General features: G+C 43.5%; 3 protein-coding genes across 4 annotated transcripts in view; 1 reads left to right on the plus strand and 2 right to left on the minus strand.

Moving 5' to 3' along the window:
- Positions 1-456: 456 nt before the first annotated feature.
- ASB3 (ankyrin repeat and SOCS box containing 3) lies at positions 457-14,885 on the plus strand. The gene is made up of 9 exons (XM_009319616.1): positions 457-653; positions 1,607-1,765; positions 3,267-3,379; positions 3,971-4,106; positions 4,894-5,071; positions 6,480-6,677; positions 9,834-10,085; positions 12,269-12,402; positions 14,250-14,885. Exons 1-9 carry the CDS (start codon positions 458-460, stop codon positions 14,516-14,518), a joined length of 1,635 nt encoding a protein of 544 aa, XP_009317891.1. The 5' UTR covers position 457; the 3' UTR covers positions 14,519-14,885.
- Positions 14,886-15,014: 129 nt separating this feature from the next.
- MALL (mal, T-cell differentiation protein-like) lies at positions 15,015-17,591 on the minus strand. Its single transcript, XM_009319619.1, has 3 exons — positions 17,490-17,591; positions 15,710-16,360; positions 15,015-15,364 (listed from the first exon to the last, which is right to left on the minus strand). Exons 1-3 carry the CDS (start codon positions 17,589-17,591, stop codon positions 15,302-15,304), a joined length of 816 nt encoding a protein of 271 aa, XP_009317894.1. The 3' UTR covers positions 15,015-15,301.
- A 1,762-nt stretch (positions 17,592-19,353) lies between these two features.
- The window catches only part of NPHP1 (nephronophthisis 1 (juvenile)), a 17,676-nt gene continuing 15,488 nt past the window's right edge, over positions 19,354-21,541 (minus strand). The window contains exon 18 of one of the 2 annotated variants that reach the window (XM_009319617.1): positions 19,354-19,838. In XM_009319617.1, the coding sequence (XP_009317892.1) occupies positions 19,560-19,838 (279 nt within the window). In that variant the 3' untranslated portion in view covers positions 19,354-19,559. The remainder of the gene's footprint in view (positions 19,839-21,541) is intronic. The other variant, XR_663409.1, reaches the window with a different exon arrangement.

Below are 21,541 nucleotides of genomic sequence, written 5' to 3' on the forward strand. Positions count from 1 at the left end.
CAGCCGGCGCGGGGGGCAGCGGATCCTGCCCCTGAGGTGCCAGCGGCCTCGGGGCTTTCTGGAGGGGGGGCTCCCGCCGGAGCCACGGCGGTGTTCTGGCGGAGCGGCGTGGCGGCCGCGGTTCCGCAAGGTGTCTGCGTGAGCCCGTCTTGTGCACGGGGGTTTGCCTTTAGAGTCGTGTCAGTCGGCCCAGGAAAAGATACCGCCTCCCCTCGGTAACTGTGCCTCCCAGGGAGCTGCTGGCCAGCAGCAGGGGAGCGGTCAGCCCCCCAAAAGCCCACAAACGAGCGAACGCACCCCCCCAAAAAAACCCCAACCCAAACAAAAACCTCTGCAAAAAATCACTCCCCCCCTACATATTCTGTACTAACGGGCACGGCTCTTTTTTCTTCTTTTTTCTCCTCTCCTTCCCTTTTTTCCTCTCCCCTTCTTCCCGCAGAGGCTGCCGTACACGAGGATGGATTTCACGGAGGCCTATTCCGATCGATGTTCTGCCGTGGGGCTTGCAGCCAGAGAAGGAAATGTTAAAATGCTGAGGAGACTAATTAAGCAGGGCTACAGCCTCGATGTTCCGGATAACAGGGGGTGGGTGCCAATCCACGAAGCAGCAGCTCACAATTCGAGTGAATGTCTGAGGCTGCTACTTGGTGCAGGTAAGGAAAATTTGATGTGAAATAGCACGATTTTTCTGCTAAATTCCCCTGCGATTGTCCTGCTTTCGGCAGGGATAGAGTTAATTTCCTTCCTAGTAGCTGGTACAGCGCTGTGTTTTGGATTTAGGGTGAGAACAATGTTGATAACACACCGATGTTTTAGTTGTTGCTAGGTAATGCTTACCCTAGTCAAGGACTTTTCAGCTTCCCATGCTCTACTGACTGAGAAGGCTGGAGGGGCACAAGAAGCTGGGAGGGGGCACAGCCAAACTGGCCACAGGGACATTCCATACCATGGGACGTCACGCTCAGTACATAGGCGGGCGGGGGGGGGCCGCCGCTCAGGGACTGGCTGGGCATCGGTCGGCGGGTGGTGAGCAATTGCACTGTGCATCACTTGCTTTGTGTATTATTATTATTATTACATTATTATTATTACATTATTGTTGTTGTTGTTATTTTATTTAAATTCTTAAGCTGTTTTTGTCTCAACCCACGAGTTTTTCTCACTTCTACTCTTCCAATTCTCTCCCCCATCCCACCGGGGGGGTGGGGAGGAGTGAGCGAGCGGCTGTGTGGTGCTGTTGCCTACTGAGGTTAAACCACAACAGCGATATAAAATATAAATTAAGTCGATTTCTTTTATCGTATTCTTACTTGTTTTGTAAATTTCTGTGTGTTTTCATAGATACTGACTAGCTATCGTAAAGAGAAACCGGCATGTTGTAGTCTGTGAATGGCATTCGATTTTACTTTACCTTCTCTGTCCAAGGCCGGTATCTGCGTGGGGCCGGCAATAACTGACACTGCTGTTTGAAAGAGTTGATAACAGCACGTTCGTGGACACGCTGTAGGCCACACATCTCAAATAACAGTTATTTGGAGAAAATAACTGTGTTTCATAGTTCATTGCTAGATACACTTTTTTTTGTCTCCATTATTCTCATCTGTAGCTCCATCTGATGACTACATAAATTCAAAGACGTTTGAAGGGATGTGTGCGCTGCACCTTTCGGCACGCCACGGGTCTTTGGAAAGTGTTCGTGTTCTTCTGGAAGCTGGGGCTGACCCCAATGAAGTTACCACTGAAGCAACCACCGCACTGTTCCTAGGTGACACGAGCTTTCTAGAAATCTCAGAGCAGCCAATGAGTGGGGAATAGCTTATTCACTGTGTTTAAACTCACCAGAGTTCAGTCACTGCCTATCATGTTTCATATTTTTGTAGCCTAAATACTGGGCTTTAGACTCGGAGGTGGAGTGGGTCTAGGGATTACTTTTTATTTATGGATAAATCTGCTTCAGGCTGTGTTTTAAAACAAAATTGTGAAAACAGATTGGTTTTTTGCATTGCCTTTTGTTTCTTTCTAGCACAGGAAAGGTCTAGGAGGTATAGGATTACATCTCTACGGGGGTGTTTCAAGTCTTTTTTTTTTTTTTATTCCTCCCTACTTCTTATGTGAAAAGTCATCTTATTCTTTTTGCAATTCCTACTTTAGCAGTTAAGGTCCATTATTTTAGTATTTTTTTTATGATTTATGTTTGACATAATTAAATGCTTAAAAATTCTGCTATAGTGAATCCTCAGGGTCTAAATCATCTGATTAAATATGCTTATTGTTTTTTTTCACCTGCGTACCCAGGCAAACATCATGGCTGCCACCTTACCTTTGCTTACAAGTCTATTCACATTTTATTTTTAAGCAACTAAATAGCTTATTTGCTTAAAACAATTGGTAACGGGTAGCACTTGTGGGGAAATCATCCTTAAAAGCACACCGGATAATGATAGTTAACACTAGGTATAAGTGCTTATGTAGGTTAGGCAGGCCAAGGAACGGTCCTGGGGTTCTGTATCCAAGAGATTTTTAAAAAGGAAAAAGTTTATGGCCAGGTTAGTCCAGACTATGTAACGGGGTTATGGCACAGCTCTGTGTTGGACGTTGAGTACTACAGGCCGGAGGCACTCTTTTGGCAGGCTCGTGCGCTAATACTCTAAAAATTATTCAGTCGGTAGCAACTATTTGCAGGTCACTTATCACCAGATCAAGCTCTTACCGCTACACAGGAAACGTGTCTTGGTAGAATTGTTGTTGGCAAAAACTTGAGGATGAATCAGGATGCTAAAGGAGGTTTTGTCAATGAATGCATTAGCATAAATTAAATGTACACATTATAAATTAATTTTGAATAGGGGTTTAAAACAGTTTTAAACTTTTTTTTAAAAAAAGTTTGAGTTGGGGGAAGTTTGCTGTAAGACAGCCACCGGGCTTCACGCGTTCGGGAGGCCGTTGCGACTGTCGTGCGGTTCGGTGCCTGCTGCAGAATTGTCTCCATGCTTCACGGCAAAGAGGGAGGAGAGAGACTTGCTTTTGTTATCTGTGTTAGCACAGTGTAGGTGGAATTTTAACAAGTCTAACTAAAACTTTTGTGCATAAATTTCCATTCTCCAGCTCTGTTTTGGGAGTGTAAATGTAAAAGGCAAGTAAGCATATATAAGGCAAGTTTAAAAGAATTATGATTATTGTGTCAGGAAGTTAGTGTTTTCAATGAGTTCTTTAAATCCAGTTAATAAGAATTTTTTTCTTCCTTTTTTTTACTGTTCTGTCTGAAGCTGTTGAAAATGGACATGCAGACGTTGTAAAGTTTCTGCTCCAACACGGAGCAGATGTTAAAGGACCTCATTCTTGGTCTGGATGGAATTCTTTGCACCAAGCTTCTTTTCAGGTAAGCTGTAAGTGTATCGTATAATTTCCATGTAACTGGTGTATTCTGAGTGATAACTTACCTAGTTCTTTGCCTTTTTGTCGGGTGATTTTTTTCCTAACCTACCCTAGCAGTCATAAGGCTGTCTAAATGCTGAAGGGATTGCAATGCACTGAAGAGTGTATCTGAAACTACACGAGATGTTGAAGTTGGGAAGCAATAATTATTTAAGTGTTGTAAGTTTTGCATGTACTCACAAGCCTACGTGTTGTATTTGGGAAGTGAATCTCTTACAAGAGTTTTTTGAGGAAGAGTTCTGTTTAGTATCTCATCGTCAGTGAGATGTATGACCTTTTTCCGGAATAGAAATATGTTAGCTTAATGGTTCTAATAAGCTAATTTAATTTCCATCCGTATGTATCGTGTAAACGAGCAAATGTGAAAAACTAAATTAAACTTGTCTGATTTTTTTCTGCCATAAATTTTTCGGTACATCTTTAGACTGTTGAATATATTGTGTTTTTTCTTATTTCTGTTTGGAATGTGTGGGAAAAATAAATTATGTCAGTTCCCCACTTTTTTGTTGGTTAAGAATAAAAATATGTATTTCAGGGATGCACTGAGATAATGAAAATACTCCTGGAGAAAGGGGCAAGCAAGGAATGTAAGGATGACTTTGGAATTACACCTTTGTTTGTTGCTGCTCAGTATGGAAAGCTGGAGAGTTTAAGACTGCTTGTATCCCATGGTAATAGTCATCATTCTTTTAGCTTCGTTGTTCTTAAACTTGCATCAGCCTGTCACCAGATACAATTTTAGTTCTACTTCTGCACTTCACGACTTCAAATTTTAGTGGTTTTAATGTAATTTTAGTTGCAGATGGGTATGCAAAACCATCTTCATTGCTTAAATCTTGTTTCAGTAATTTAATGTATTTTCAGCAAGTGATGGTAGGAAATAATAAATCAAAAATATGAAAAGATTAAGGTTCATCAGGGTCTTCTAGAAGCCCTCAACAGCACTACATTAGCGGTCTGATTTTGATGACGTTGCTCTTGTAATAGGATATTGTTCAGGCTAACTGAAGATAACCTCTCTCTGGTCATAAAGTGACGGCAACAGTTTCATTCACGTAATGAACAAGTTTTATGTGTCTAAGTGCATGCGTCCTTACAACCAAAACTAATTGCTGTAACTATTAAGCCTGAGGGTGCCATGACCTGACCGGAGAAATCGTACTAACTGATCTACCAACACCTGGGGGAGAATCTCAAAAAATAATCGCCATCGAAAGATTGCCTAGCCGGTTGCCTTTCCTCCAGCACGTTTATCTCGTGTTGTGCTGATCTTTGACAGAGTTAATGTTAAGCACTGACGGTTTAAACAATTAGCAGGAAGCTAGTAAACGTTTCCTCATTGCTGTGGAAAACCTGTTGTGTTGTGAAGTCGCTCTGTGAAAACCACTTACCGATTAATTTGTTGCTTATTTTCTGTGGTGTAGTGGTGATGTAAAATACTGGCTTTTTTTTTGTCAGGTGCAGACGTAAACTGTCAAGCCAAGGACAGAGCCACTCCCCTGCTGATTGCTGCGCAGGAGGGCCATGCCGAGTGTGTGGAACTGCTGTTATCAAAAGGGGCAGATCCAAATCGCTACTGCAACGAGGATAACTGGCAGTTACCTATCCACGCAGCGGCTGAAATGGGCCATAAAAAGTAGGTGATTAAAAAGACTTTCAGGCAAAAGGTTCTGGTAATAAAAACCGAATCGACAAAGAGGATATTCAGCTCTAAAAGAAAGAAAAATGAGTTCTCAAGCTGATTTGTAGTTTAGAATTTCTAATTGTTTTCATATTTAAAATGTCTGTTAGTAGTCCCAGTAAAGCCAACAATCATTTTGAACTCGGCATCTGATCTGGGCCTGATCGACATCCTAATGAGTTTAGAGAGGTTTCCACAGTGCCGAAACAGATACCAGTTTGCTCAATAGCCATGTTACTTTTACATTTTAAAATAACAATAGCGTACGCTTTATGCATGAATTGAACAGCTCTTAATTGGAATTATAGTCCTGACCATTAAGTAGCAGAAGTAATCATATGCAAATAAGGAATTGGCTGAACCAGCCAGAAAATCAAAGCCACAAAACAGTTCCTTTAATCCTTGCAGAAATGCATGTGTAGCTTTGCCCAATCCCAATGATATAAGTCGCTTTCGTAGCAGAAAACCCAGAGTGGAAGGAAGTTCCCAGAGGAGCAGGCCACTGGGGAAAAATATCGCTCCGGAACCCCGTGACTTGCACACGTGTGACAGCATTTAAAATCCAATATATTAATGATGGTACTAACTGCAAAATTATTGGTGGATGCTTGATCTTAAACCCTAGCAAAAGGAGGTCATCAGCTGAGTTGTCATTAAAGTTTGTGCATCAAATTGATGCCTCTCCTCAAACTGAGGCGGAGGGCAGACTGTAGCAGATACTGAGGAAGCTGGGTTTTGTTCATTTTCTCAGAAACGGAAGATGAGTTAGCAAAGTTGTCAGTACTAGAAATGTCTTTAAACCAGACGCTGCCTTCGTAGCTTTTGCAACAATATGTAACTGGCGACCTCTGAGCAGCGCCAGTAAGTTCCAGTAGCAAAGGAATCGGTGTTTGTCACTAATCCTTGTTAGCTGGAAAGGATGTGGGCCGGAGGTGTGAGCTATGAAACAGGATGATTTCTCTGTTTCAGTCTCTCAGTGAGTGTTGCTGAACAGAAGTATTAATTTTATTTGCAACTCACACTTTCAGTTTGCTTCCAGACTTCTATGAAGCCTGGATTTAATGTGCAGAGGTACTCTATTGCTGTAAAAAGGATTGTTGGATAATAGGAAATACCTGTCTCTGATTCGGATTAAAATATTTATTGCCAGCCTAAATCCATGCCAAAGCACAATGTTTGTTGTGGGTCTGTGTAAAAATGATAAAAAAAACCCCATAAATTGTTCTTTTATGCAAACTCAGTAGTGAAAAAACAGGTAGGATTTTCTTCTTAAGTTGTAATGACCATATGAAAAATGACCATACATTTAAAAGTAATTATTGTGTAAGATCACAAAATAAGTAGAGTTTTTAAATATTTGCAGGATACTAGAGTTACTAATACCAATCACTGATCGGATTTGTGACAAAGGCAGAGGCAAAGTGAGCCCTGTGTATTCAGCAGTATATGGCGGTAATAAAGAATGTTTGGAATTGTTGCTTAAAGAAGGCTACAGTCCAGATGCTCAAGAGTGCCTTAACTTCGACTGCAGATCACCCATGTGTATGGTCTTCCAAAAAGAGTAAGTATACCTCTTACATTTTGAAACTATTCATAATTATGTTGGCCTCTATTTAACTTTGTTTAAACGTGCAGTTTTCCTGCCCTCCTGCCTCAATTCTTGAGCTGCTGGAGTTAAACTGTAAATATCCGAATGGTGTGTGGGGTTTGGATTGCGTGCACGAGCTGAAGAACCTGCCGAAATCTCTGAGGGGAAGCTCAGCTCTTTGAAGAAGAGTCTTGTAGGACAGAATTGCAGTTTTCATGCTTTCAGAAGGCCTTATCGACATGTCTCTGTCTTCTGGGAACATGACTCGATGCTGTAATTGGATCAAAAGGACTCTTAAGTAGCCAGATTCTTTTCAGTAAGGACGAGTTATTGGAAAATAGCGTTTTCCTTTTCTGTATGCCAGTCTCGTGCATAAGACAAGCAGAATTAATCAGCTCAACACTATAGCTGTAAGGAGGACTGGGGAACTGAACGATGTCTTCTTTTAGATCGTGACCCATTTCTTTTAATGCCTGGTGAGTGATGTGCATCCCTGGTATTCAACAGGAAATAAAACAATGCTTGCTTCATAATGCAAAGGCTATAATTTTGGAGGAAAAATAATAAGATATAAAAAAAAAGCCTTACTCCTAATCACATATATATGGTATGTCAATGAGGTGCTCTTCATGTCCTTGTTGTTGATTCCCCCCCCTTTAGTACAGAAGTTTCTTCTTCCTTTTTCTGTGGGAAATTAATTCGTGGAGGAGTGGGCTATTACTGTAAAAGACCTAGGTGTTGCTGTCCCCAAGCTTGCCTTGTGCTCCCCCCAAACTAATTCAATATATAAAATAACATTCGAAGGACTGAATACTAGCACAGCTCAAATCAAGATAGAGGATCAAATCTCAGTCACCTCTTGGCAGTTCTGAGCTTTGCACAGAGCTGTAATGTCATTGTGGTTTACATTTTAATTGAGGCTTGAGAGCAGTTACCTGATGCTGCTTTATGCTTTAGAACAACAGCGAAATTTCATGTGGTAGAGAATACCTTTGAAAACTTTTTCTTTTCCTTCAGCTGATTGCTGTCTATCACTTAACGTTTTGCAAGAATTCTAGTTAGTTCACCCTTTGTAGACACTCCTCCTCGGGAATATTAATGCAAAGTAATGTTATGTGGCTAGTGTGCTGCATCAAGGAAAATATCTTCAATAAAGGCTTTTAAATCTTCTTAAAACTCAGATTCTAACAGAATATTTGATGTACACGGATCAAAATTTATTGCTTATGTGCTGCCATTTAAAGTAATGAGGTTTTGGTAGTAATGAAGTTAGTTCACCCCCATTAAAAAGCAGTTTATCCAGCAGATGCAAAAACATAGCTTTTGGGGCTGGCTTACATTTGGGAATCATGATTTCACTTTCTCATTCTTGCCTCTTGTCTTCCACGTGGGACCTGCTCTGATGTCTTTTATTTGAGGCAGAAAAATCAAAATATGCAATATTTTAACAGTTCTTAGATACCAGAAGTTTGTCACCTGCAAACATTTTTAGCCAAAATACCAACATTTAGAGGATGTGCCTCGGTGCCCTGAATCCCGTAAACAATTGAGGCTTGTCCGCGGATGTGTAGAGGCTATTTGAGAAATTATTTTTTACGAGAAAGCTTGATATAATTAAAAGTGATGGTCTTGAGGTGATGTATTTTTTTTTTTCTTCTTCTTCTTCCCCCTGGATAAAGCTGTTGAAAGAATTAACTTTGCTGGGATATTCTTTGCTGAATATGTTTGAATATATGGTTGTGTATATATATATGTTTGTAAAGTGTGTACTGGTTGCATGCTATTAATCAATAGGATTGCACATTCTTACAGTTGGCTTAGGAAAATTTTTATTAAAAACTTCACCGAATAGTTGCCCTCAATCTACAGCACTATGATTGTAATAAGTAACTTGCCAGTCATTCATAATGTTCCTGAAGTGAAAATACTGCAGTAATATCCTGGTTGAGTTTGTCCTACTTGAACTATAAAAGGGCTTATTTCAAGGAGGGAAATCAAGGACAGAATTATTGGGTTTTTTTAATAGTGAAAGTACATCCCAGTGACTGTGCCTGTTACAGCCTCTTGTGTCTCTGGTCAGGCTGCAGGTGATTTTGAATTGCTTGAGGCAGGAACTCATCCAGATCCAAAACGGCACATCGTGCGTCGGGGCACGAGGCAGAATGTGCTTTCCTGTAGCTCCATAAATGACCCATGAGGTGTGCAGTGGAGCAGCGCCTGGGGTTTGTTATTACTAATTTTCATCACGCGCTCCTGGGAAGTTGTCTTTAAAAATCCTTGGACATCATTTTTTTCCCCTTCTGTCCTATTCTTAGTGTCTAATAAATAATTCCGGAAGGGATGCAGACCAGGTGACTACTAAAATGTACTGTAAATGAGGCAGGTAACATATATCACCACTTCAAAACCACTTCTATGAAGTAATGTGCAATCTAATTACTAACTAAAAAGCAACACACTAATTATCAGTCATAATCTCATTCATTATCATATTACCGTATCGTAATTGATAATGATAAAATGATTTTAGTAAAAACACTTTAAAATGTTTACAATAGTTCAGTGGGTTGCAGAGCTTCCTGCAAATACAGCTGGATGTAAATTAAACCCGTAACAAGTCTGAACGTTAGGCTGGTCCCCAAGTCCTGGGGTGCAGTCGTTTGATATTTTCCCGTACTTGTCCATCTATTGCCCACGGCGCATTTTTAAGGTGAAACCTAATCAAGTGGGCACGGTGCTTTCTGCTCATAGCAAGCACGTGGTGGATCAGCAGTGCGGTGGTACTTCCGGGTTACAGATACCAGTAATTGATGACTTTGGGCAGCTTCTATTTGTGATCAAAAGGCTTGCTTTGAAGGGCTGGAAGCTGGTTGGAACCACAGGTTTTTCAGGACAAAAAGAACAAATGAGTTAAATGTAGGGACCGGGGTCTCCTGAACTGGTTCTACATTTTAAACTGATGCTTTCCGGAAAGAACTGCACTCAGAATGGCACGCTGGGTTTTTCTTTGGTTTGGGGGGTTTTTTGGTAGAAGAAATTTGCTTTCTTGGAGGTAAGAAGTGAAACGGTAGATGCTTTCTGGGGAAAAAAAACTAACAGGATGTCCTGTTCCCTGTGCGCTGTTCATAGGTTTTTTTATTTCATTGATATTTTCCTGAAATACGGAATCGCCTTACTTGGGATTAATTTGGGATATTGCCTGTTCCATGAAAAGTTTACTTTGTTTCGACGCTTCTTGAAGCTGGGCTGTTCACTGCCCTCTGGGGACCAATTATCGGAGTTCATAAGTTACACAATTAAAGCGCATGAGGAGTACAAGGAATGGCTGCCTTATCTGCTCTTGGCTGGTTTTGATCCAGTGAATTTAATGCGCAGATTCTGGTAAGCAGACAATGTTTCCTTGTTTACTTGAATATTGTATGCTAATCCGCAAAGCTGTTGCCAACGTTATTTACCACGTGCTTTCAGAGGATAGTACTTGATAATCAGTTGCCATGATCAGGAGTGGCGAGGGTCACGGAAAGTCTGAAATAAAACGTCGACGGGTGATGGCTGGATTCAGTAAAACAAATTTCTTTGAGGAAGAAAGCCAGAACGGAGATTGCTTTATCACTACCCTGCAGAAAGGCATCATTTCGCAATTTTTATATCGAACGTCTCTTATTAGCCCCCAAATTTAGTTGCAAATTGTGTGTATATGTATAATACGGTAATGGTAAGAAGAATCTCAAGTACCAAGGAAGAGGTCAGGAGGGGTGGGGAACAAATGTAAGGTGAAGCTGGGCCAAGGCTAGGAGGAGAGGAAGCGGATGCAGTTAGAGATTGTGTTAAACAAAATAATGTGGCAAAAAATCCAGTCTTTTTTTTGTTTGTTTGTTGTTTGTTTTTTTTTAATTCTTCCATATACAGATAACTGCTTGGTGATGTTTAATTAGGCATACAGAATTAAACTTGTGTTTAAAATTATGAAGTATTTGTATTTTCTTCTGTTTTTTTCTTGTCCGTGAAGATGACGCTTAGACTTTACTATCATATGTCTCAGCTGTTAACAGAATCATGTGAGATGTATGAACTCGTTACATGCATTACCTACCTGTATGAAAGGTTTACTTGAATATCGATTTATATTTCAGATACTGTTAAGATATCATGGTTAAGATAGCACTGGTAGTTTTAAATGCATTCATTTATGGCTTACTGAGATTCTGTTAATCATTAGCATCCATGGCTTTCTGAACAGTAATTAGAGGAGCATATATAAAGCATGATACATCTGTGCTTCTGTAGATCATACTTACTCATAGAAGACTAAGTGGTTGCAAAAGCAAACACGCTACAAGATTGCAATGCAGTGAGTGAACAGATCTCACCCTCCATGTATATCACGTATGATGCTTTTTGATATTTTGTTACAAATACTTTTATATCAGTTACTTCCTTTGTTTAAATATCCACTTTTTAAAATAACGCTTATCACACCATAATCTACAAAACTAATGTTTTTGTGAGTTTAACTTCAATAGTACCTATTTCCCTCCTGGAAGATAAGAGGAGGATAGTAGACAGCAAATGACACTTATGCATATGGTTCATTAACTGTCTCTGGCTCCTTGTGCAGGACAACTGTATAATCAATCATAAACTGGTCACTGACAATTTTAATTACCAGTGGGAAAAGTAAAATCACCGTTCTCTTTAAGAGAGCTAGGCCATCAGATCTCTCTCCTGTATGGTTTTCGGTGAACGTATGAAAGTTCAGTCAAATATGAAAAATGAAATAATATACACTAGAAAGGACATAAAATAACTTTGACATGTATCTCCTGTAAGAAGGAAGTAAAAATTCTTAGTGTGGTATTTTTGTGTGTTTAGAGCATTTAGATTTCCATTCAGATGAAAATTCAGGATTGTATACATCTAGCCGAGAAGCTGTTCTGTGAAATTGCATGGCTCTTCGTCCTGTGTAATACTGAAACAGTTGGCTTACCTGCTGTTACTTAAACCTCCTTATATGCTTTATTCAATTAAGCTATTGTTAGAAGTTCTTCACACATGCTGAAGATTTGAAATGTAAATCATACTGATTTCTGAGTACATATAAATGCAATCTCTGGTAGAAGTTTGAAACGCTTGCAAATTTGGAGGGCTTTTTTGTTTTGTTTTAATAAATAAGTAGCTGAATATATGTGCATTTTTTCCCCCAAAGTGATGTTAATGCTTATAATGCTCTGGTGTCTTGACCCCTTATTAAAATTTAGGTGGAAATGGAATAAGAAATTAGTGTAGAGGAGAATGCTGCCTATTACTGAGGCATTTAAATTTCAGAGCAGATTTTTTTCTCTTGCAGTCTAACTTACTTTTAAAAAGAAACGGAGGAAGATAAAACTACGTTAGTAAAGGCTTGTGCTGTCAAAATTACTTCGGATTGGTTTTCTGTTTCTGGGCTTAGGATGTAGGTTGTTAAGGATTTGTTAGAAAATAGTGAAGCTTTCTATGCATTGTTTCCATTGTTATATCTATGCTATTGTGTAAAATGATATTTTATGGGAGTTTTTATTATGCAGGATTTTCTCTGTGAGCGAGAATGCCCTTAATTTCATCCTGGAGTTCACGAACTGGAAGAGACTTCCTCCAGCTGTAGAGCAAGACCTTTCAGACTACAAAGAGAAGTTCACTCGGACTCCCAAGAGCCATTTTGGTAAGCAATACAGTTAGGAAAAAAAGTCTCCGTGTGTGTCAGCTTCCAGGCTGTAAGTGGGAAGCAGCTCTGTGTGCTAATGCACGATGGCAAAGAAGGTTCAGCAGTCGACAGACATTGCTTGTCCAGAAGCTGGGGAGCAGAAATAACAATTACCCTAAACAAGCAAGGAAAATGTATTTGTATGAATTTTACTCATTACATTGTTCAATTCATAGTTAGCATGCTTCAAGTACGTATTCTCAGTTTAGGCTACCTTGTCCACTTCAAATTAATGCATGTGCTATAAAATATGGGTAGTGACTGTAAATTGGTATTGCACCTTCCTGAAATGATCCGTTCAGCCTCTTGGAAGATTTAAGGGAAGATGATCAACATTACCTGGTTATGTTTTCTAGGCAATATCCCACTGCTTTTATGCTTTTTAATTTGATTTGTATTTCCAATGAAGTGTCTATCCTGTTCTGCAAGCATTTGACCGTAACTAAAATACAAACCATATAAATCATCATGTTAAATACCTACAAATCTAGCTGTTCATTGTCACTCCTGTAATCGAAATGTGGTCAGCCAGAACGATTCAATAATTGATTGTCCAGGAAAACACTAGTGCTCACTAGTGCTTCAGAAAAGCAGCTTTACCATACAGGTCATACACTGTGACCTATGCGTTATGTTACTGAAAAATTGCGCTCGGATGTCTTTGTTAGTGACTCATTTCAAAGCAAATTCTTCTTTAAAAGGGTCTGTAATGATTTTTAAAATGTCTACGTGATAATGTTGTTAAATAATACTGGAATATTTGAAGCTAATTAGGGTACCTTTTTGGAGTAAAGAGAAAAAAGGTTTCATTTGGGGAAATTTAGATGACGTTTTCTTTCTTTGTTTCCTTTGCTATTAGTAAATATATTTGTGTTGTAATAGCATCCAGTAACTAAAGCCGAAGAGAGAAAGCAGGGGGGGAAGTTTTGAAAGTTTTCACTTTTTCATTCTTTCCGCTGTGCTGAGAGGCAAGCTTCCCCGCTTGAGAAACACCAGGCACTTGAACTGAGATAAGCTGGTCATGTGAGTGAGCACAGGAAATTAAAAATGAAGGGTTCGTGTGGAAAAGTTCAAGAACTGGTGTTCACACCTCCAGCTGAAGGCTTGCAAAACGTATGGTCCCGTGGAGTTACACCCCTGCCATACTTACCCTTCTATACTGAAATACAGAAATGATTGCAGTTAATATTACAGATTCCTTGTGAATGAAATAAATGGAGAAGCTGCTCTAGGAGAGTTTGGAGGCACTAGAGTTCTGTGTCAGGATAAGTTGATCTATAACGTGAAAGTTTGTGTTTGAGCGAATGTACATTTACAGACATGTTTGTCTATCTTTTGGCACAGTGGTTGTCCTAAGTCAAGTTATTGAGCAACATGTTAGAACATTTGGCATCATATGCCAACTGAGTCATGCTGTCATTTAATACTTATCCTAAAAGTGTTTTCCCTTGTGTTATTTTGTTGCTGGATTTACTTTGAGACTTAATTTTTCATTTCTTGTAAGGTGGCATGAGCCCCTCTCTCCCCAAGCAGGTAGCTGTTCTAGGCTGGTTAGGTGAAACTTTCTGATTAAGGATAAAATGATTCTTTGACACTTTGTTTCTAGAAGTTTAAGGTAACTTTTCTAGCTCCTATAAGGAAATTCCGAAAATGCTGATTCTAGCAGGAAACAGCCCTTCACTATCGAGAACTCTGCCAGAGATTGGGGGGTTCAGATGGGATCTAGCTAAACAAGGTAACCGTAGGCAAGCGATGTAATCCCGTGGTGTCCTGTTTGGTGTTTGACTTGTTCTTTAATTTTTCAGCCTTCATTCCTTCCCTGTCTCATCTTTGTCGTCTTGAGATCCGGTCCATTTTAACGAGTGAACGCCTGCGATCGGACCGGTTTATCCGGGAATTGCCATTGCCAGCTTGTCTCCAGGACTACCTTCTCTACTTAGATGTACTGCGAGTCAACGCTATCCCAGAAGCGGAGGATTATCTGGGGCAGAGAGAGGAGGGAGCTCCCTCTACCAGTCACTCCAGCGCTGAAGATGCAGAGAGGGGGGACGCCTGTAAGGCCAGTGTTAGGTGATGGCGCTGCCAGTGACTGAACTCCGCGGCTGCAGATTTTGTAATGGCGACTAGCAGACACCAGAGAACTACTGTAAATAACTGTAGTAATAAGTCTTTTCATGCTGTAGTTTTATACTATAGCTAGAAGTTCGTTAGAAGTTCTATGATTTACTTGTTTAAAAAGTCTGTTGTAGCTTTCTAAGTCTGTGAACATTTTCTGGTTTTTGAAAGGAAATTTTTAACTCTTACGAAGTAAAATTAGCTTGTTCAATGAACATAGCTTATATAGTGGTCGAAATCTATTTGGTCAGACACTGCTAGTAGACGCTTTATTCTAAGTACTGCATATGCCAAATGAAATTATCTGAAAGTCAAGGAACACAATATTGTAGTATTGCTATGAATTTATGCATTGGGGAGTGATCTAGCTGAACCAGAGATAGGAAAATAATAAGAAAGGAAATTTTTTGCTGTAGGAACAGTGATGTTTCGTTTTTGGTTTTTTTTTTCCTTTCCCTGGTCATCTATATTTGGCGGAACATCAGAGTGGGAGGCTGGCTTGGAGCCTGCACCCAGTCCCTCCCCCTGCGTAGCCCACGGGCAAGGCACAAAATGTCCCCACAAGCACACCGGCACGACACCACGGTACAAAAACCCCTTCTTCAGTGAAGTGAAAAAGCAACCGCTATCCCCACGGGGTGGGCGACAGGGCCGGGGCAGGGACACCTTGGTGGAAGACAGCTGCACCCCTCGCGCTGGGAAAGCCCTCGTTCCGCAGAGGTGAAGCCGGCGTTGCCGGGCTTCACTGGTAGTAGATGCTGAAGGCGTGGAGGATGTACAGGAAGGTCGTGATGAAGGCGAAGAACTGCATGAGAGAAAGAAGAGCAAAAGCTGGGGTCAGCTGGGAGAGTCTAACCCTGTCTCCTTTCGGTGCTCTCAACCTGGGGAAACCTCCCTGCCTAGACCTCTCTCCAGCCTCAAAGAAGAGGCAAAGCCCCCCACATTTCCCAGAGGCAGCCACGCAAGGCTGTCCATGAGCCGCTGGACCCTAAGAAGCCCACGCTGGCTGCACGATGCAGCTGAAGCTCTGATCAGTGTGACACTACTGGGCTTGGGATGGCTCTGCTGTGGCTTCAGTATTTGCTCTTGCATCTCTCCAAGGGGAACTGCAGGTGCTCTGGCCTGCCTGGGGTTTTCTGGACTGACTCACCGATGCAGCGCTGTTGAGCTGGTAGTGAAGCGTCGAGTCGGGGCTTAACTCAGATCTGATGGTCGCGTTGGCTTGCAAGACAGCAGCGCTCATGTACAGAATGGCTGTGGCGCCGTGGTACAAACTGTCCTGCAAAACAAGGGAGCGGCGAGGATCAAAGCCTGCCCGGGACTGTCCTCCTCTGATTCGCCCTGAGGACGAGGTCCATCCTCTGCACATGCGAGTGCTCGAACGGGACGGACACGCCCAGACAGGGGCTGGGACCAAACCCTCGTAACCATGCCGAACCCTCCCCTGTGCCCAGGCAGCACCCATGGCATAGCACAGCTTCACTTGGCATTTCCAATCGAGGCAAAAGGAGGAAAAAGGGCTGGTGGTTTGCAGAAGGGCCGGCAGCTGGCCAGCTAACCCATCGCCAGCCACGGTGGTCTTGCACCCACACTGCTGCTGCCAACATCTGCCGGTGTCCCAGCCCCTTCTTACCAGCACTTTCCAGTTCTCGCTGTTTTTGTGAAAGCCCAAGAGGTAGCTTAAGAGGAGCAGCAGGGAGATGAGGCAGGAGCTGAGGGACACGTACATCACCCATCCCTGCAGCAGCGGGAAGGAGACGGTGGTAGCGGCGACAAGGATCCACACCCAGGTCCCGCAGAGCTGCCGGGGACAAACACAGGCACCTCCGATGAGTGTGGGATGGGGAAAGCCCCTTCTCCTCCCCGAGTCCCTCCTCACCTCCCTCCCGGGCCAGCCCCAGCAGCCGTGGGAAGCCCTGCGTCTTTGGGCAGCGCGGACCAGCCTCCCGGAGCATCCCGGCAAGACAGCAGCACTGCAAGCTGGCACAAGATTCCCTGAACGCTCTTGGGAAATACTTCAGAAAGTGTCTTACAAAAGGGAAAGGTTTGCTGCCATGTTTGACGCAAGGAAACATCTCACCCCAGGGACTTTGGTGGAGAAGCCAGAAAATGTGCTTTTATCTGGGAAAGGTGAATGGCCGCATCGGCCTAGCCCTGCCCCCTTGTTAATCTCCTGGGCTTGAAATCGTGGCATGAGGAAGTCTCCTCCTGACTCCACACACCAGCCCAGAGTGAGTTGCTCGCTCTGGATCCACCTAAAATATTTACCATGCACAAATAGCACACAGGGTTATCTGGATAAGCTCACGCCACCCTGCGCCGCTCCAGCTTCGGTGGATGAAACTCCCTCAGATTTGCAGGGGGGAGCTGAGCTCGTTGGCACGGGCAGCTCAACGGCAAAGCCCAGCCACAGCGATTGCGCCTGTGGAGCGTGGGTGGTGCGCGTCGCCAGCACTGCGTCACGTGTCAAAGTACACCAGCAGTTATCTCGGCCAGTCCCACCAGATGCCCTCTGGACCCAGAAGCAATTGAAAGATTCATGGAATGTCACGTTACAAGACACCCAACTGCCTTCAAGCCCTTGGAAAGACTTAATACAGAGAATGAAACTCCCTTATTTTTCAAGCAATTTCTATGCGATAACTAGAGCTGCTTCTGCCCCGGGGGCACCGGCAGCTCTTCAGCCTCTCCCAGCCCCAGGGCAGCCGGTGACCCTCGCACGGGCTCTGGGATGGAGCCGTATCTTGTCTTCAAACTGTTCCAAAAAAAGCACATCACAAAGACCACCGTTGTGCATTCAGTATAAGCTAAAAGACATTATTTCCCATTAATGCTGTCTTCAGGATCGTTTTGGGGGCTGCCCCCTGATTTTTAGATTCGCTAGAGCCATTAGTGGGGTGCTGTAACGCCGCAAAGCTCGGCATACTCACTATCTCCGGTAGCATGAACGCGTAGGGGATGGTCTTGAAGACAGCGGGTCCGGAGGGCAAGGCAGGCTGAGTGGAGGCCGCAGGGCCACACACCGAGGCCATCTCTTCCAGCTGATGCCACGACTGCTCCGGCTCTGCTCTGCTCACATTTGTCTGCGCCGCACCGCTCCCGTGCAGGGTTTTAACCGACACACCCGCAGGGATGTAATCACAGAAACCAGCCCAGGCTGGCACCACGCTGCTTCCTCTGGCTGAAGGAGCCCTCAGGAGCCCTCTGGTTATTGCGGCTGACTTCACACACCCTGCTGCCAACACTGGGACGGGAGAGCAGCGGGACCCCGGCCCCGCCACCGACACACAATCAATTCAAGGTCTTTAACGAGAGGGGAAAGGGAAAAAATCCTGCACCACGCCGGGGGGGAGAAACGTTTCCTGCAATCAATTTTTGTCCTTGGCATACTTTCAAGCCTGAAATGTTTTTGCTTTTGTTGCCTCCTCCCTTTTCTGTTCAGGTTTCTGCTCTGTGTTCGCGTCGGACTCCCCCACACCCACCGGGCATGTCCAGCCTTTGAAAACTTGCAGCCAAACATTTTTTACAGATAACTCAACACACTGATAAAAGACGGGAGGGTTTGCCCGCGTGCTCCTAAGTGCCCGGAAAGGTCTGAAGGACAGCTACCGGGACAGCTTTGATTTCTACCTCCTGGCAGATGCGCTTTGGATTCGACAAGTACACACTGTTTTTTCCCAGAGGACTCTGCCTCACGCCATAACTCACCAATAACTGGTGGGATGAAAGGCTGGAGGTGGCATCTCTGCCTCGTGGCCTAGCGAAGTCATTCTGTCCTCTCTAACTCAGGCAATACTCTGCAGCAGGAGGAGGACGATATCCTAGTAAGATACCATATCCCTCTGTTAGGAGAGACAAGCGATGCCCTAGGAATTTGGCTTCTAGGCCGAGTGCTTGCGCAATACAGAGCAACAAATCCATGGTGTTTCTTATTGTCCGAGCCCTTCCTAGGCTGGGGCAGGTGCTTTGTGGCATTTCTGGAGGCTCCAGTTTACAAATGCTGTCAGTAGGAGCTGGCTTCGGGCTCCACGCAGCGCGCCGTGGTCTTTGAAAGATCTTGTTTTAAAACATTTCACACCAGACAAAACTAGTGCCTGGCTCGGACTTAAATCCACATGCGACCCGGTGCCCGCCTGCCTCGTCGGACACAGTGGCAACATAGCCGTCACCATGCAGAAAGCATCCAGAGACTCCAGCACAACAGAGAAATGGGATTAATGGCTTCCCACTGGGAGCGGGCAGCACGTACGGCCTGTGGTTACAAACTGCTCAGGGAAGAGAAGCCTTCAACATCCCGGTCCACCTGAGGAATACCCCGCAGCTCATTAGCCTGCCCTAGAAAGTCAGCACAGAGGGAGCTACCGTATGGCGTGGCCGTGCGCCGGGGAAACACAGCATGCCCTGAATTCTCACCAGCTTCCAGTTGTATTAGGTGGGTCAAGCACATTCCTGTGAATAACCCAACCCTTTCCTGAGTGGGAAAGAAAAACAGTAAAACAGTCTAAATACGGAGCAACCTGCTGGCCACCGATTGGACAAGAAATTATTTTCTTCCCTAACCTGGCTGACCTTGCTCAGCAGCATTCTTAAAGATCATTGCTATTTTCCTTGCCTGTTACCACTCTGCTGGGGTACTGTGACAAAGAGTCTTTTGTTCACCCTGATTAAAACAAAACTGGAAATTAATTGGAAGCTGCATGAGAGGAGAAAAGTGCTGCCTCAGCATTTGCTCCGCTTCGGCAAAATACGACACTTGACGTGGCTACAACAGGTACGTGTAGCAACAGACAGCCTTGCCTAACATTGCAAAGTCAAAAATTTAAAATACAATTTCCATTAGTTCAACTGGTAAAATAATTTTAGTCTCTCTCAAAATGTTAGTGTTAAGTGTGTTAAAATATTCATTACAATTCAGATAGTACACAGTTTCTCTTTGGTAAGAATTTATTTATGTTGTTACTCCATTGTTATATAGCCTGAATTGTTCTTCTATAATCCATTCATACACCAGGATTGTTTTTCCTCGTTTCTCCTAAGAAATCGTAAGACAGCTCTGCGATATCAAAGGCTTTGTGAGTGTTCTCTGACGACAGCAGATACTGAAGTGCACCATCATTCTCTCGGCTCTTTTCCAAAAAGTCAGCAATCACCTTCCAGCGAGATGCTTCCGACTCTTCCTCAGCCCACTTGTAGTCAGGGAGGAAGGTGGACTGGAGGAGAGGGAAGACAGAGTCGTGGTACACCAGGACAAACAGAGACTTCAGAAATTCTTGATCTCTCTGCAGAGAAGAGGATTTGAAAATACTTCAGTGCAAATACGCCAACAGTGTTGCCAAGCACTTCTACAGAAGTATTGTACATGGGGGGGGGAAGACAAGAAAACATTCAACTAACCCCCAGTTCCCACAATAACAAGGTGAAGAGATTTGACCTTCCTAAACAAACATCAGTTAGCTCAGGCGAGCCTCAAACTCACCACCAAGAACTACACTACATAAACTATAGATCGACAAATCTGTTCTCTGACCCACCTACTTTTCCAAACGACAAAGAGCAGCGATATGCAGCCAGACCCTGCCAGTGTTACCGCAAAACGGCAATCTGTACAACAGTCTCCGAGAGCCCTTTGCTCACGGGGTATCTGTATTTCTGCCTAAAAACACCAGTGTGTGACAACAGCCTCTGCAGGTACAGACGGAGACTGCCGTGGCCGCCGGGGAAGTGCCACATCCTCCCCGCCTTGGAAGCCGAAACTCCACTCGTTTCTCTACTGCCCTAGACGGAGAGTTGCAACAATCCCACGCTCCTCGCAGCGCATGGCTCTTACAGTGCGACCTTACCTCCTGCTAAGTACTGTTATTTCACACTTTGACAGGACATTCTGTGTGTGGCGAGTATTGTACCCTCCCCTGTAAAGACCAGTTTGCAAACCCCAGAGACTAAGAATCAGCCTGGTCAGTTATCAAACACCGAAAGATCCCGACCACTCTAACTAGACAAGATTTGTGTGCCCCATTTTCCACACGCACACTAGAAAAAACCCTTCATGCAAGAAGGACACACACAGAGCTCTGCCTCCTGGAAAACTCACTGACCACCGAGACTCTTCCAGAAATGTGAGCGCTGTGACTGGCATTGAACAGTTCACGTCTCAGCAGGAGATTTAGCAGCTAAGCATCATATAACCATGCAAGAAGGAGTAAGAATTGGCCGGGCAGCAATCCTACCGTGGGAGTGGCACATGACAAATCAGGTAAAACTGGATGGTTCTGGGATACCGAGGAGTTACTAATTCTTTGAGCAGATCAGCTTTCATTTTGGATGAATGGCCTTGAAAAAGCAATTCTAACTCAACAGCATTTTGTTTTGTTTGCATAAATGGGGAGATCTCCTTGTGTATCTATTCAGCAGCACGCACAATGAATGAAATATCCTGCTGCTGCTCCCAAGTGAAGTGTCTTGGATGAAGAGCCAATGCCTTTCTCATTCAGTTACCTACAGCTTCTCTTTGCCCAGAGGATAGGAGGTAGGGCAAGGTACAGGTAAGCCTGGTGACATGGCCAATTCAGTTCTTCTCCAGCTGTCTACACGCCAAAATGGGAGACTACAGCTGTCTGAGGTAGGGAGATTCGCAGAATTTGGGGGCCTTTTTCCAGGCAGAGGGCGGGAGGACTGCAGCCCAGAGGTTGGAGGAGGAGAGATTATTTTGTGGACATACACGGCCCCTTTTGTACCAGTGGAAAGCTTTTACCAGTCAAGTATTGGAAGCACGTCGTGAAAGGGAGCCACGCTTTGGGTATGAACCTGTAATAGCTTCCCCACTAACAACCACGTACAAACACTGAGACGAGAAGTTACAAGTTAATTTCATATTCCTTCTTCTCTTAGTTTACTGTTATAAATATGGGTCAGAAATGTTAAGAACTGCATTTAGTGTATGTACATTTTCTACATAAATGTATGTAGAGAGGAAAAGTTAACG

This window comes from Pygoscelis adeliae, unplaced genomic scaffold (assembly GCF_000699105.1).
Source record: "Pygoscelis adeliae isolate BGI_AS28 unplaced genomic scaffold, ASM69910v1 Scaffold122, whole genome shotgun sequence".
NCBI lineage: Eukaryota > Metazoa > Chordata > Aves > Sphenisciformes > Spheniscidae > Pygoscelis > Pygoscelis adeliae.

Excerpts from the sequence above, each read along its gene's own strand:
- ASB3 (XM_009319616.1), top strand. The coding sequence starts at position 458 with ATGGATTTCACGGAGGCCTATTCCGATCGATGTTCTGCCGTGGGGCTT. Across the intron at positions 4,107-4,893 it reads AAGACTGCTTGTATCCCATG|GTGCAGACGTAAACTGTCAA; the intron begins GTAATAGTCATC and ends TTTTTTTGTCAG. Across the intron at positions 12,403-14,249 it reads GACTCCCAAGAGCCATTTTG|CCTTCATTCCTTCCCTGTCT; the intron begins GTAAGCAATACA and ends TTAATTTTTCAG.
- MALL (XM_009319619.1), bottom strand. The coding sequence starts at position 17,591 with ATGGCCTCGGTGTGTGGCCCTGCGGCCTCCACTCAGCCTGCCTTGCCC. Across the intron at positions 16,361-17,489 it reads CGTTCATGCTACCGGAGATA|CTCTGCGGGACCTGGGTGTG; the intron begins GTGAGTATGCCG and ends TGTCCCCGGCAG. Across the intron at positions 15,365-15,709 it reads AGCTCAACAGCGCTGCATCG|TTCTTCGCCTTCATCACGAC; the intron begins GTGAGTCAGTCC and ends TCTCTCATGCAG.